This window comes from Strix aluco, chromosome 2, assembly GCF_031877795.1.
Source record: "Strix aluco isolate bStrAlu1 chromosome 2, bStrAlu1.hap1, whole genome shotgun sequence".
Taxonomy (NCBI): domain Eukaryota; kingdom Metazoa; phylum Chordata; class Aves; order Strigiformes; family Strigidae; genus Strix; species Strix aluco.
Genome location: NC_133932.1, coordinates 80,556,091 through 80,570,688, shown reverse-complemented (window position 1 = coordinate 80,570,688; position 14,598 = coordinate 80,556,091). Strand labels below are relative to the sequence as shown.

General features: G+C 37.0%; 1 protein-coding gene across 2 annotated transcripts in view; it reads right to left on the bottom strand.

Moving 5' to 3' along the window:
• Positions 1–642: 642 nt before the first annotated feature.
• The window catches only part of ABCC4 (ATP binding cassette subfamily C member 4 (PEL blood group)), a 155,472-nt gene continuing 141,516 nt past the window's right edge, over positions 643–14,598 (bottom strand). For both annotated transcript variants that reach the window (XM_074815448.1, XM_074815444.1), the window contains 2 exons: positions 9,736–9,870; positions 643–4,942 (listed from right to left, as the gene is read on the bottom strand). In XM_074815448.1, coding sequence (XP_074671549.1) covers positions 4,835–4,942; positions 9,736–9,870 — 243 coding nt within the window. In that variant the 3' untranslated portion in view covers positions 643–4,834. The remainder of the gene's footprint in view (positions 4,943–9,735; positions 9,871–14,598) is intronic.

Genomic DNA, 14,598 nt, shown 5'->3' with positions numbered 1-14,598 from the left:
CGTTGCATCAGGTCCTGGAAATCGTTGCACTGGGGGATTATTGACAAATACACAATTTATCTTGTTCTAAAAACTTGCATCAAAATAATATTTAAGTGCTTGAGACGGTAGACATAGGGAGAAACTTTGAGCAGTTTTCAGAAACGAGCAGTTTTAGTGTCTTGTAAATTAAGCAACAAACTCAGCAGACATAAGTACAGGATTCAAAGATGACACCAGATTCTGGATTTGTGCCGTTAACCCAATTTGCTTCTGTGTCCGTTAACCTTCCACCTTTTGGCTGCCCAGTCCATTGAGCTTGCTACTGCTTGAGGCAGAGACTGTACCTGATCTGCACTTGTGCAACTGCTGTGGTTCTTCTGTCCCAATTTTTGAAAATCTATCTGGATTACTTTTTAGCCCTTGTCATTGAAGCAAAAAGCTTGGTAACATGATCTGAGAGATCTTAGGCTGCAGACGACTGGTAAAACCAAGCTGGGAAGTATTATTCTGTGTTATACCTCCAAATAGAGAATTTTCAGCTCTTGGAGTTGGTGATACTACCAAGAGGTGTTTGGAGATTTCAGGCATGATCTGACTTGGCTCAGCCCAGCATTTCTGCCTTCAACCACACATCTGCAATAACCACAGGCTTCTGCACGCTTCTAAGAAATGCCTTTTATTGTATGACAGGAGTTGTCACGTGAACGTCAACAAAAGATATCATTCCATAGCAATACCAAAATCAAATTATTACACAAATGCAAAAACCCAAAACAAAACCAGAGTTAAGATGATGAAAAAGCAGTGCGCTGTTACACAATGTAAAACATATACAGAAAGCCACATTCTTCTGCTAAAGTGTCAGATGCTCATCACCATCACAGGAAATAAGTTATTTCAACTCTTTCTTCCCCCCCCCCAAAAGAGGCAAACTTTAAAGTGAGATATTTCGAAGGGTCAGATTAATACAAAAAGCAGCATTTCCACGAAAGTTTCTATAACATTTGGATGTTTTGCCCCCTTCTGATCCTTTCTGCCATCTTATTTTAAACATGTATTGGGAAGGTTAAAAGAAACCATCAACACAACTTAAGCAACCGGCACTACTGATGTTGCTCGGAAGAAGGCCCTCCCTCTTCCAAAGGGCAGTACAAACGGTATTGCAGAAGACTATGCCTATCTGGCAAATAAGCTCTGGTTCAGTTCACTAAAAAGAATTTTGCCCTTAAAATAAACAAAACACGAGATAACCAATCCTTGAGAACTGTTAGTTCTGACTCTCCCAGTGGTCTTTTGAGGAGGTGAGGAGCAAAGATACACAAAAATGAATGTCTGAAGAACAATTCTTGAGATCAGAAGTAGAGGCTGTTCCTAGTCTTTTACACCAAACAAACAACAGTTCTGCAACTGATGATTTTCAGTATTACTCTATAAAATTATATGTATTAGAAATAAGACTCTGGAATACTTTAAGGCACCTCATGACCAAGAACTATTTTAAAAGCTTGAATAACTCAGAAGACTGAGTTCTTTTTCCGAGATCCCCAAGAAGGAATGTAGCTTAGGGTAACCAGCTTTGCTATTTCCAAATAAAGCATGAAAATTTTCAAAGTGGAAGTTTAGAACTGCTTGAACATTTCTTTAAAAGGAAACATAAAACACCTTGCCAGAAACATAATTTGTCCATTTAACAGACTAAGACATTCACCAGAGGAAGGCCTTTCTCATACCTGATCTGAGTTTTGCCATTCAGGTACACTGCACTTTAGTTAACTGAAATTAAGCAGGTCAATCTTAACCAATACTCGTCTAGACAAAACAACTATCAACAACAAAACCAACAAAAGAGTCTGAAAAAACATTTCCTGATTAAAATATTTTTGTTAAACTAAAAAGATGATACATTGCCAGTGACAGACACGAATGACTTGCTATCAGTTGTTCTACTCAGCAATTTACGGGTTTCAAGTGTGATTTTGTAAAAAATTTGTTTTCTCTTATATTGACATTTGATACCTACAGCTAGTAATGTCCTGCCAAAACATGTGAAGAAGCAGAATCAGCATTTTCAGAGATACCTAACATTTTTGTGCACATTCAAAAAGCTACAGGATCAAATTAATTCTAGCTTACAGACTGATAGCTAGATCTGTCAGGGTCTCATACCAGTGAGTCTGCAGCAACCAGCGTTTTGGAGCTCTGCTCTGAAATATAACTTACCATAGATTCATTTCAGAGCTGAAATGAACTAAAACTGTAATTATACCCTTGGTTTACATATGCATATCTCCTTGGTTCTGATAAAAAAAAGTAAACTCCAGGTATATGGCCAGGAGAACGTACTGTTCTCTTAAGAGTATTTAAAAGTCTCAGTGTATTATTATACATCATACTTACTCTCTTTTAAGAACTATTTAAAAATAAAAATAATTCACTATTGTAAAACACAGTTAGGCTCTGGATATGTCCACACTGCTCAATAAAAAAGGTAAACAAATGAGCTCAAGCACCAGAGTCCACTGCCTTACTGGTCAGCTCACCCCAGCTCTGTTTTGGACCACTCCAGCCAGGTCTTTCCATGACAAATCCTGAGCAGTTTGGACATGGTTCATGCCATAGAGCCCTTCCAAAAGGCAATTACAGACAAAACCATGCAAGGTTGAGCTTTCTTCATGCTACACAGTCCCCCAGCATTATCCCATGTGACTCTATGCACTCAAATACTTCTTTATGTCTTCACATACCTCTGCGATACAAACACCACTCTACTGAGCTGCAGAATAGCCCTATCCTTATTTCAGACAATTTGAATTGAAAAGGAAAGCACACCAAAGCACACTAAATGATAATTGTGTGCTAGGTCCATAAGTGGACTGCATGAGTCTGGAGAAGACAAGGGCCAAGTGATACAGAAAAGTGAATGTGGCTGGTGTGCTCTAAGAAGGATCAGCCATAAGCACTGCTTACATGAGCCAATCTGTGCCATATGGCTTTGGGAACAGGTAGCTGTGCCTGCCTGTCTGCTGTTCAGCACCAGATGTAGCACAAGCCTCATCCTGCGCATCACTGCATGAAGTTCAGTTCCACTGATCTCAGCGGGATTTGTTGTAGTGTAAGGTGCTACACACCACAGAAGACACGTCAGAACCTGCCAAAAGAACGCTAGGGACAAAAGCATTTAATTTTGTAACTTCCTACTAATGATAGAAGAGGATGGTATCAGCTAAACCAGATGCCTGATGTTTGCTTCCCCCCAGCCCCACCGGGGAAGCTGGCTGGTGGCACTGCAGGTAGTATGAGGCTTTGGCCTCAATTTACTTCTCAACAAGGAAAGTAATTCTGTATTTGAATCAGTTACTTGCTGGTAGAACTGCTTGAAACGAGAAACATTTGTGTTTGCCTTACTTTTAGACCACTGGGTGAACACTGGTTAAATAACATTTGTCTTACAAAGGTAATAGCAAGCATCTTCAGTATTTTTTAAAAAGCACAGTATTTTCCATGTCCTGAAGAGATGCATTGCCTTTTTGTCTCTTCTGTGCCCTTTAAACAGTAAAATGAATAGATTTATTTTCTACCGGACCTCAAAGAGTATATATCTCACTAAACATGAAAAAATCTGAAGCAGCACAGCACTTGCTTGATTTTTTTTTTTTTAAACATGGGAATAGTGCCTTTGTGTTAAAGTGCTTTGCTGAATCAGGACATAACCTACGAATACAGAACCTCTCTCTCTCACTGCATTCCTCTCACTATCAGCAACAGCCATTCAAAACTACAGGTTGTACTTTCCCACCTATTCTGGTAGGATGGTAACTTCAAACAGCTTGAGTTCAACAGAATCCCTGATGCAAAACTTTAAATATACTAAGGTTACATATTTTTAACATATATTTAATGAATTTGTTGTGTACCCTGCAGTTACAGCTTTGGCTTGAAGGCACAAATATTAAGGCACAATAAATGCAAATAATGTATACATTTCAATGTGTTGTGTTGAAGATAACTTTGTACTACACGGTATTTAGGTATAATGACATGTCATTCAAACATTTCCTCAAGTTATTTTAATACCTTTTTTTCTTTGATAACCTGGATAAAGAGAGGAATGTGTGTTAAATTATTTAAATATTTCTTCAGTGCAAAATGTGGTAATTTTCTTCTGAAGTGTAGAAGACTGAGATTGATTTTTCAGCATTTGGATTTTAGCAAAATAAAACTAATATTTACATTCATCTTGCACAGCATTATTTGAATTATTTATAAGAAAAAGTATATAGTACTTCTTGCTATCAAAAAGAAGTATTTTTGGCTTGTTCAATTCTGTTTTCTACCAAACTGCACAGCTACTTATGACAGGTAGAAAGACAGTTGCACTAGACAACTAAGTTGTACACTACCAAATCTGCTGTTTAGACATAGCTGTTGTGCTAAAGTGACACTGAAAAAAAATTTGGTTTTTTGCTCTCAAAATATTTCCAAAAGAGAAAAAGGACACATTCTGATTTTTTTAATAAGCTCCAAATATGCACTCTAGACCTGTTAGGTGTCCCGCACCTGTTTAAATAAGAGATCTCTACCACATAACTCTCAAATAAAAACCGAGTCTGCCTAATTTCCTTAGCAATACAAACATAATTAGTTGGAAAGAAAAACATATTGAACATATTGCACTGAAATTAAAGAAAGAGGGACAGTAAAAATTTTCTTCTCAGTATTAAATAGGAAGGATGTCCAGTGCAAAGAATCGCCCCCCCCCCTTTCCTCTCCCATTGACACTTGCAAACATTGTCACTGAGTTTAGATGATCTCAGGTTTACATTCTGTGGAAAACAGTTAAGGTTATTCGAAATCACAGTGCAGTTTCGGTTATGCATAATCCTGAGGAAGGATCCAAGGAGGAGTCTGTAGCAAGTTGACCATTCTGAACAACTTCTGGGTAATTCTTACTGAAGTACACCTAGGAAAAATATCAGATTCTGTGAGTAATTATGCATCAAGCACATTTTAGTTTCACATAAAATTTCAGGAGGTAAATACAACAAAGATAAATACATGTCCTTAAGGAATCCCAACAGGAACTTCTGGTTAATGGCATTCAGTAACTGTGTGTCACTGGAAAAATTAGTAAAATTACTATATGATCTTACATTATAACAAAGTGTGAGAAAAATCCCACACAACCTGTAGATCGACTCAAATTCTGGTAATTCAGATAAATAGATATGTTTTATCACTTTACATTAAACTGGTAAGTAAAATCATTTTACTAGCTCAAAACATGGAGATAAATTAAAAACAGGATGACAAAGAAGCTGTGAAATCTTGCGTCTGCACAAGGGTTTCTCATTTTCACACATAAAATGAACACAATGGATTTGGATGTTAATATCAGGTTGTAATCCCTATATTTTACAAACTATGATTGACAACCATTGAAACTTCGAGGTATATGTATGAAATATCCCAGCGTTTAATTTGTGCTGCAGAGCAGTTATAGGGCCTATAGAAATGTGATCTCTGGATAGTGAACCACAATAATGAAAGAAGAAGCAAAAGCTTTAACAATGACTCAACCAAGCAACTTCTCTAAAATGTAAGATGATACCAAATAATAGGACAGTTCTTTGCCAAGCCTTTGAGTTCCTGAATTCTACCAATTTCTAGCTCAACTAGAAGAGATACAGGTTTCCTGATAAATGTATAATCAGAACATAAAGGAAATGAAATGCTGTCAAGTTTCACTGTTCCACAATCACCAGTTTTTAGTAGCTGTATCATATCTCTGTTCCTTGACAGATGCGCATAACAAAATGAAATAATGTCAAGACTTGTGTGCTCTTATCTAAAAATGTGTTTGGGTGAAAAAGGACTTCAAATACAATTTTTTCAAAGAAGAATGTGAAAAGTTTTGTTTGAGTCTTTAAAAACAGAAAATACACTATCTTCGTAAAGCTGACATGTGTCACGAGTTAGGTCTCATAGTCAGACTGCTTTGACTACGGCTTATGAAACATTTCTCCAATTTATATTTGAGAGTGTTGTCAACAAAGTTCAGTTTGTTTGATAATAATGTCCTTCTCATATATGAATGCATGTATAAAACACGCGGGATAAAAAAGAAATAGTCATTCTATAAAAACATTCCCGTAAGTACCACTGTCATTTTTTGTGCACACATGCTAGCGCAGGATATATGCAAGTTTTAAAGAATATTAAGGTCTGATTTGAAACAACAAAAGAACTGGAAGTCCTGTTAAGAGGCATTCCTCGGTAACCAGCCATGATCAGATGCAACAGAGGAAAGTTAATCAGGCACCTGCCTGCACACATGCTGCAAAGATGGCAGCCCCAGTTGTGTATTCCTATCCCATTCCTGGTTTAAAACATAAAACTTTGGCGTACATTTAATGCAGCTTTTGAATGTCATTTTTTAAAAAAATGTAAAGTTAATAGAAAACCTTGGCACGTTACTAGAGACGTAATGAAATGGCAGCTGCTTTTCAACTGTCTCATTGCAATTCTTCCCCTGAGTCCAATCCCTCAAGATATTAAATGCCCAAGTCTTTATACAAGCCTCTTCCACTGCCAACAGAGCTGCAACCCTTTTAAAAGTAATCACTGAGGTGAGATAACACCTAGTATTTTAATATTTACACATCTGTCATAGCTTTAAAATAAAATAAACCTTATTTTTCCCTCAAACTACTCAAAACTGATTGACGGAAAACCAGCCTTATATCCTGATGCCACCAAAGCTTGTGGAAAAGCCTCTCTCAATGCTGCCAGGAGCACGGAGTACACACCAACTTTTGTTTATCTGAATAAATGAGGACTTTCTGTTTTTTCTTTTTTAACTGTTTGATGACTATTTCTCACTTTCCCGGTAGAATTTTTTCCTAATAGCTTCTTGTAAACTGAGCAAAGATAAAAACACAGACTCACGATGCCAAGCATAACTCTACTGCAGTCAGGCTTACGGGCTAGTTAATATATATTCAGCAGTCTCCAGTTTGAGCCATGCCTGCTTTTTTTTTGACATTTGCACAAAAAATGGGGATACTGAGTGATCCAGAGAGACACATAAATAGTAACATTGGATCAATTTGGAAGCCTGAGCTAAGGTTCCAGCAATAGCTTGATCTTGCAATGCTTAGCTAAGATGCCCACGAGATTTTTTTTTAAAATTAGGTTTCTTCAAAGGCATCCAAGGTACTCTTCCAATTTAAGATGTGTAGTCCCTCTTCATTTATACTTAAAGGATACATGCAGAATCAATACTGTTCCAGAAAATGCATTTAAAGTCTCACCTTACTGAAAAAAGCTCTTGGTACAAGTTTGTTCTACACCAGATTCAGGTCCAAAATGCAATAAATCAAACAGTCATTGCCAAAGCATGGCCACGTTCCAAACCATTTTACTTAGCAACCCACTGTAATGCCTTCTGAAAAGTATGTATATATGTCATATTACCATTTCTTTTTATGTGCAGCATGCTGTTTTTCAACAACAGAAAAAAAGCTGTTCTTCATAAAAACAGTTCTTAGTAACCACAGTAGGAATGTAACAGACTTACTAGTGTAAAAAGAAAAGCCATTGGAATCAGCTCTTCTGACTAAGCAACTTTTCTGAAAGTATGCACGAAACACAAGGGACAGTAATACAAAAACCTTGAATTAATGTCCAAGTCCTTCAAACAGGAAGAACTTTAACTGTGCTTCTGGGTAGCTGCTGACTGGAGATATAGTCTCTCGATTCCCATATTTTTGGGCTGAGTGTGGATAAGCACCATGCTTTGCATTCTTGGCAGATGCTAAAGCTTGTATCTGCCTTCTAGCCTGGGAGTTAGCAAACTTTTTCATCAAACCACATTTCAGCAGAGACTGGTTCCTGGATCTCTTCCCTTCCTGTACAAAATCACATAACATTGATGTGGTAACTGCAGATGACTATATGGGCAAGTAACATCAGGCAATTATTTTTATGTATTTTGAATTATCTTTGAATGCAGTTGTGCAATTGAGGAGGGCTGCAGGGAAGGAAGGAGAGACAGCATGACATGGCTAAATCTCTACAGATGACAGCTGGACAGCCTCACCTCTTGCCATTCCAAGGAAGCTGGCCTTCACTTTACAGACAAATACTGGTCATATGAATTTTAAGCTATCCTTTTAAACATAATTCATATAACCTCCAGATTGTCATACACATACCATAAAAAACGTGGCTAACCCACTCCTTTCTAATTATAAAATATAAGAAGGTACATTGCAGCAATTAAGAAGGACAGCAGGACTCATTACATAGTCTAGTTAAGGACAAAGCTGTTTCCTCAGTTCTGCAATTAATGCCACGTATGAATTTATAGTGTAAACTCTTAGCCACAAAGCTTCACTTGAAAAACTCTTAAAAGAAAGAGGTTTCAGCAGCTCTAAAAAAATTCTAAGAATATAAACAGACACTGAAGTCTCGTCACTAATCTTCAAAAAGTCCAGTAAAATAGCCTCCAGACATGAGCACGCAGCCTCCATGACAGCACAATATTCATTTTTTTTTTCTAACTTGCTGTTAATGTATCTATTTTTACTAGGAAATAGCCAGGCACCTGCCATTTTGTTTCCTGTCTCTGTGTGTTGCTTCCTGCCTATTGGTCTCCTGTTTCCCCAGGAAACAGTTTGGAGTTTGCCTTCCCCTAGCTCTGCTCCACACATCCAGCAACTTGAGGAGAGGAAAGCATAAAGGCTAGAGATAAGACCTTTGCCTCATCTTGAGAAGCTCTCTCAGGTCGCTACATGCCTAATACCAGTGCCTTACTTGCAGGCTGAAGTAAAGTTACATGACTATGAAGCAAGTTGTTGTCAAACTGAGCACTGGCAGTCTCAGTGCTGAAACTTCATTGACGCTGAGAGAAATAAGACCTTGCTCTGGACATCCTGCTAGGTAAATCATCAAGAAAAGAGAAATCAAGCCAAAAGCTAGTCAAAACGAGTTCCTCAATCACAGGTCATTTTTTTAATCTTATCTCTGCTTCAGCTTTCCATCTGAAAAGTAGAGATGCTATAGCCTCACCTTAGAGGCATATTATGAAAATTAATCCATTGATCTTTCTTAAACACTTTGATTGCCAGAGGAATGCTCACAATTACATTAATAATTTGGTACTCAGAGTAGCATTTGAATAGTAAGCAGTAATCAGGCAGAGCTTTGTAGTGAACAAGGAAGCAACAAAACATTCAACAGCTGTTTCTTAATTAAGCCCTGCCCATCCTATGTGCAGGACAGAGTAAGGGTACAAGAATGAAGTAAGAGAAAGCACAAAAATAAGAATGTGATTGCACCCCCAGTGACCATGCTATAATGCACAGGTACTGAACTTCAAACTAAAATTTGACTTTGAAAATAGAGAAGTAACAGATAAATGCTGGACTCTGCAGCCCTAACATGTTTTTACAGCAAGTTTTTCTAAGATCAATGTCCAGCACAGGTGAGTATGTCATATATTATTTACACTTACCGTTTTGTGTACATAGAGAAGGATGTAAGATATCCAAACAGTCTTTCAATGAGGGGTATATAAATACACATCATTTGGAAGTCTGTGTATATCTCACTAAAAAAAGCACTGAAAATGATGGCTTTGCCTTGCAAAGCTGACAGATTCTTTAGTGGAAGGCTTACTGTAACACTGAATATGCTAACTTGAGATAAACAAACTGCAGAGACAAATTTAATTATCCCTTCTTCTAAAATTACCCGTTTGGCTGTTTCAATCAGAGAAGCTGCTTCAGTCTTGCCCACTTGTTGCACCATTTTGTAAAACAAGCCATCTTGTTCTTGCAGCAAAATATAAGGTTCACCATATTCTTTCAGTCTTCCTGCATCTAAAACCTGTTAAATCATCAGAAACCAATGTATTAACACATGAAATTAAAAAACAGATGTTAGAGACTACGCGCAAAGGGGGAAATGTATGTACTTTAAGTGCTAAGATGAATTTTGTATCCTGAAAATAAAATACGTCCTTTTCAAACTAGCATAGCACTTTTTCAGTTTATAGACCTGTTGTACAATTTTAGAGTGCCCTACAGCCATTCCACCTATAGGAATCCAATGCAAAGTTATGCAGAATATGGAAATACAATGTTTGTGAAGCCAACAAAGCAGATTATACGATTCATTGTGTAAGAAAGAAACAAAGAGACCTAAAATGGGCTCTGAAGTAAACAGCTGTGGGTAAAAACCACGCAATAACCACCAAGATGGTTAAGGGAGAATAAGTAGATCTTTTGGATTAGAGGAGGTGAAGATGTAATTAAAGAAAATGAGGGTGTTGCTGAAAAGATAAACAGTTTCTTGCATCAGTTTTTGCCAACTACGTATTAGAAAGATACTTACCCTGAACCTATTCTTTCTACATAAAAAAAGATGAGATGCCACCAGAGACATAGGTGCCCAAAAGAGAGGAAGGGAGAAGGAAAAAACAACAGAGAAATGAAAAAGGCATTAAGTCAGTAATCCACAGAGGATATATACAGTCAAAAGTATCAGAAAAATTTAAGAATAAGCTGATTGAACCTCTAAGAAAATATTCTCATACTAGTGACTCTGAGGACTGCATGGTAGCAAATATTGCACTTACATTTTCAAAAGCCTTACGGGATTAATTCAGGGAGCTTTTAGACTAGCATATATATTTTGAGATAAGACAGCAATTAAGTTAAAACAATCATTAAAACACAAATAGAAGATACACAGATCACAAGTAGAATTTGTTCTCCACAGTTTTAGCAAAAGTAAACTGTACCTCACAAATCTGATACAATTCTTAACGCACCAGAAGACAACCAAAGAAGAACTGGTTTATATGGATTTCCAGAAAGGTATCTGGTGTAACTAAATAATGGTGCTACAAGGGACAAATGTTTTTCAAGAACCTGGACAGAAAACAGAGAAATAAACAGTGCATTTTTCTTTGTGGAAATCTGAACAGGTTGGAACTGGTGGGAACCACATCGTTCTGGCATATGTGGCAGCTACGTATTTGTTAGTCATCAGAAAAAGGAGTTATCAGAAAAGTGACAAACCTACAAAAATGTGCAGGTAAGTATAGACCAGAGGAGATTCAGATACACCTAACTAACCCAAGAGAATGAGAAACACAATAGCAGGGAAAAGTCAATATTGACAAATGCAATGCACTCAAATACTTAACTGGCTTATAAATTAATGGTATTGACTCAGGAGAGAGATTTGGGTATCAGTCTACAAGTTCAGTACTTTAGTCCATGTGTAGAAGCAGTGAAGTTAAAAAAAAAAAAGAAAGAATTTATGTGAGAAAACAAAAGTAATTCAGAAAATATTTTTCTTCTTATATAAATAAAAAACTGAATACACATGGCATACTATTGAAAAAGATATTGCCACAACAGAGGGACTTCAAGGACTCCTAATCCAAGCCATAATTGTGGTGTACATACTTGTAAGAAAAAAAAAAAAAAAGATCTAAAAAACTGGAGCTGTTGATTTCAGGAAAGAAATTAATAAAAGGTATCATGAGGACAACTTCCAAACCAACAAAAATAGTTTGAAAACTTCTGTTTGAAAGAAGAAACTCCAATGAGCTTGGAGATGAATTCAAAGTCTTGTGAAGAATCTTTAAAACGTGCATTTTGCCTGTGCAACTCCTTACAGCAAAACATCCTGATAGCCAAGAGCTTGGACAGATCAGCAAACAGCCCGGACCCCCATTAATGACAAAACCCTCAGTGAAGCAGGACAGCTGAGCAGATCCCTTTGCCTGCACTGGTATGAAAATTACACATTGCCGAGATTGCTGTCGACTTCTTTGCCACCAGGGACCCAGCACCAGGGGAAAAGCCTCCACTCCTTCGCTTCCAGTTCAATTAAGTACATGGCATTTGAATGGAAAATAGCTCAGTCAACAACAGCAGCATAATTACATTTAATTTTATAAACCGTATGCACAGAAACCTACAAGAAGTTATTTGCTATTTTCAAAGCTTGTATCTTAGAGCACCCAGCTGTGATTTTCCTTTGCAAGTGACTTCCAATACTGTTTGGTATATAGCTGAAGAACGTGCTCATGGAAAAATTTTAAAATATTAGTAATATTGCATAGCACAATATATAGTAATTTAATATACAATAGGTACGGTGTTTCACCTGCAATGGTACACATGCTGATTTTTCAGTGTACTTAGTCCTATCCCATTTAACTGAACATTTAAGGATTAATTACAAATATAATTTTAAATTGCAATTTTAGATGAAATTTTATATACTACAGTATGTCACAGTTAAGGACAGCTTCCTTAAAAATGCAATAAATTAGTTTATCATATAGCGTTCAACATAATTAAATTGAGGTGATGCAGCACAGGACATCTCTGGTGCCTTGAATAAGTAAAGTTTTTTTCAACATAGCACTAGATTATGTAACCATGCCTTAATAAAGAAAACAAAAAGCATCTTTATTAAATGTGTCTCTCAAGTAAAAGAGCTACCGTAGAAAAGTAAAGGGTTTTTTAAAAATTATATTACTGCGGTATTTGAATTTTAACATTAATTTTGCAAATATCTGAAACAACCACAAACATGGATAATCTTTCTCCTCCAGAGAACCTGGGAGGGAAAAAGGAAAAATTTATTCTTCCTTGACACGTTTTAAACAGCCAAGTCCAGAAGATTAACAGATAGAGTGAGCGATTTATGTCTAGAAGAAAATAATTCCATTCACATTTTAAACAAATCATTAATCTATTCATAACCCTTCTTGGGGAGTAACACCAAACTTGTGTGATGAAAACAGACAGAACAAACACAGAGAAAACAAGCCATGTTACTTTTTTAAAAATCTGAAATGAAATAAAGACTGAAACTGGACAGACAGTATCATTCCTACAAGTCAGGAAGTCTATAAACCCTATTCACCAAGGAAAAACAGTTTCTACTAACTGCTGTCATCTATGAGACAATGGAGAAAATTTAAGTTGATTTACTTGGTATTTGTACATTTATATACTTATACATTTATTAAAAAGTGCTTAGACAAAGAGATAGACACTCTTCTTTGAAGAAATATGTGCTGATAAAATTTAAATAAACAAACAGGTACTTTGGCTAAGGCTTTGCATACTCTTACTCACTGACTCCAAGCCAAATTTAAATCATTAGGACTTCAAAAAGCCAGCTAATCATTCAGGAAAGGAGGAATCTGGTGTTTACCAGCCACATATTTTCTGATCAACTTGCATACAATGCTTATCACTGCACAATACGACCGAATCGAACCCAGATGCATTCCAAGGCAGTTGTACCAGTGGAACTTGATACAGAAAAGCCAGAGAAGCTCGTAGCTGGCGAAATCAGATTGGCAGCGTGATTATGGAGGACACATGCAGGAGCACAGAACTCTGAATCAGACTGGGATTTCACTATAGACTTTTAATGCAGATATTGAGAGAGGTAGATTTTGTGGACAAATCATTCAACCTTTCAGCTCCTTGGGCTGACTCTGTAAAATACACCAAATAAAGACTCATAATCATTCTGTGGGAGTTAACTGCCTGTGACATACTTAGCCCAGAGTAAAATAAAAACAAACATAAAAAAGCTATATAAACCCCAAGTAGTCCTACATAAACCAGTGCCAGATTCTCCACTGTCTTGCACTGGCAGTTTCTTTTACCTCGCCTGCACTATTCTTGCCTTTGTAGTCACATTCTTATGACTTCAGCAGGATTTTCTCAAGTGGAAGAGTTAACTCCAACAGTACAAAATCGGCTGCTGGTGATCATGCAAAAGAAAGAACGCAGGAAAATTCTCTTTCAATGAAATTTGCTCACGTCCTTGCGTAAGGTGAAACTGCTCTTTACTTATAGCTATCCAGATTATCCTTCTCAAGCAGCACTATTCAGACATCTTAAGTTCAAACAGGGCTCAAATGCTGTATTTGTCGTCAGCAAAATCCTCTCATGCCACCTAATTCCACTCCATCTAGTGTTTCATCCTCGTTGAATAGTCTGGGGCAGTGACTGCTCACCTCAGCTGTGATTTTTTCCAAAGGATAAGCACCATGTTAGGTAGAAGGCAACATAGTTTTGAACAGCACTTTGTTTGACATAGATGAACAGAATAACATAGAAAGAATGACATTAAAATCTTGGCAGGGAAGGACAGAGAAACAGAAAAGTATTTGAATTTGACTGACCTGCAAAGGCAAACATGAAAAAAAGTATTAGCCAATTAAATGGGTTGTTTATGTTAACTCTAGCTAGCAGTTAGACTATTTGCCTATGCCATAAAAATGTTGCTGAACTAAATTTGTATAAGAATTGCCAACTACAAAATAGATGTCCATTTTGCTTCATCTGTAACCTACCAGGGTTATCTACCTCCACTTTGCCTAGGTCCCCCCAAAAACCCCCAAACTTTGCAGTATTTCCATTCTGTAGCCTCATAGTTTAACATATTAACCATGCCAAAAGAGCAGGGGATGGAAGAGAGAAAGAAATCAGAGATCCATTTCACAAAGAAAAGAGAGAAATGAGACAATGAATGACAAGAATACTACATCAAGATAGTCCAGTTTCCAGT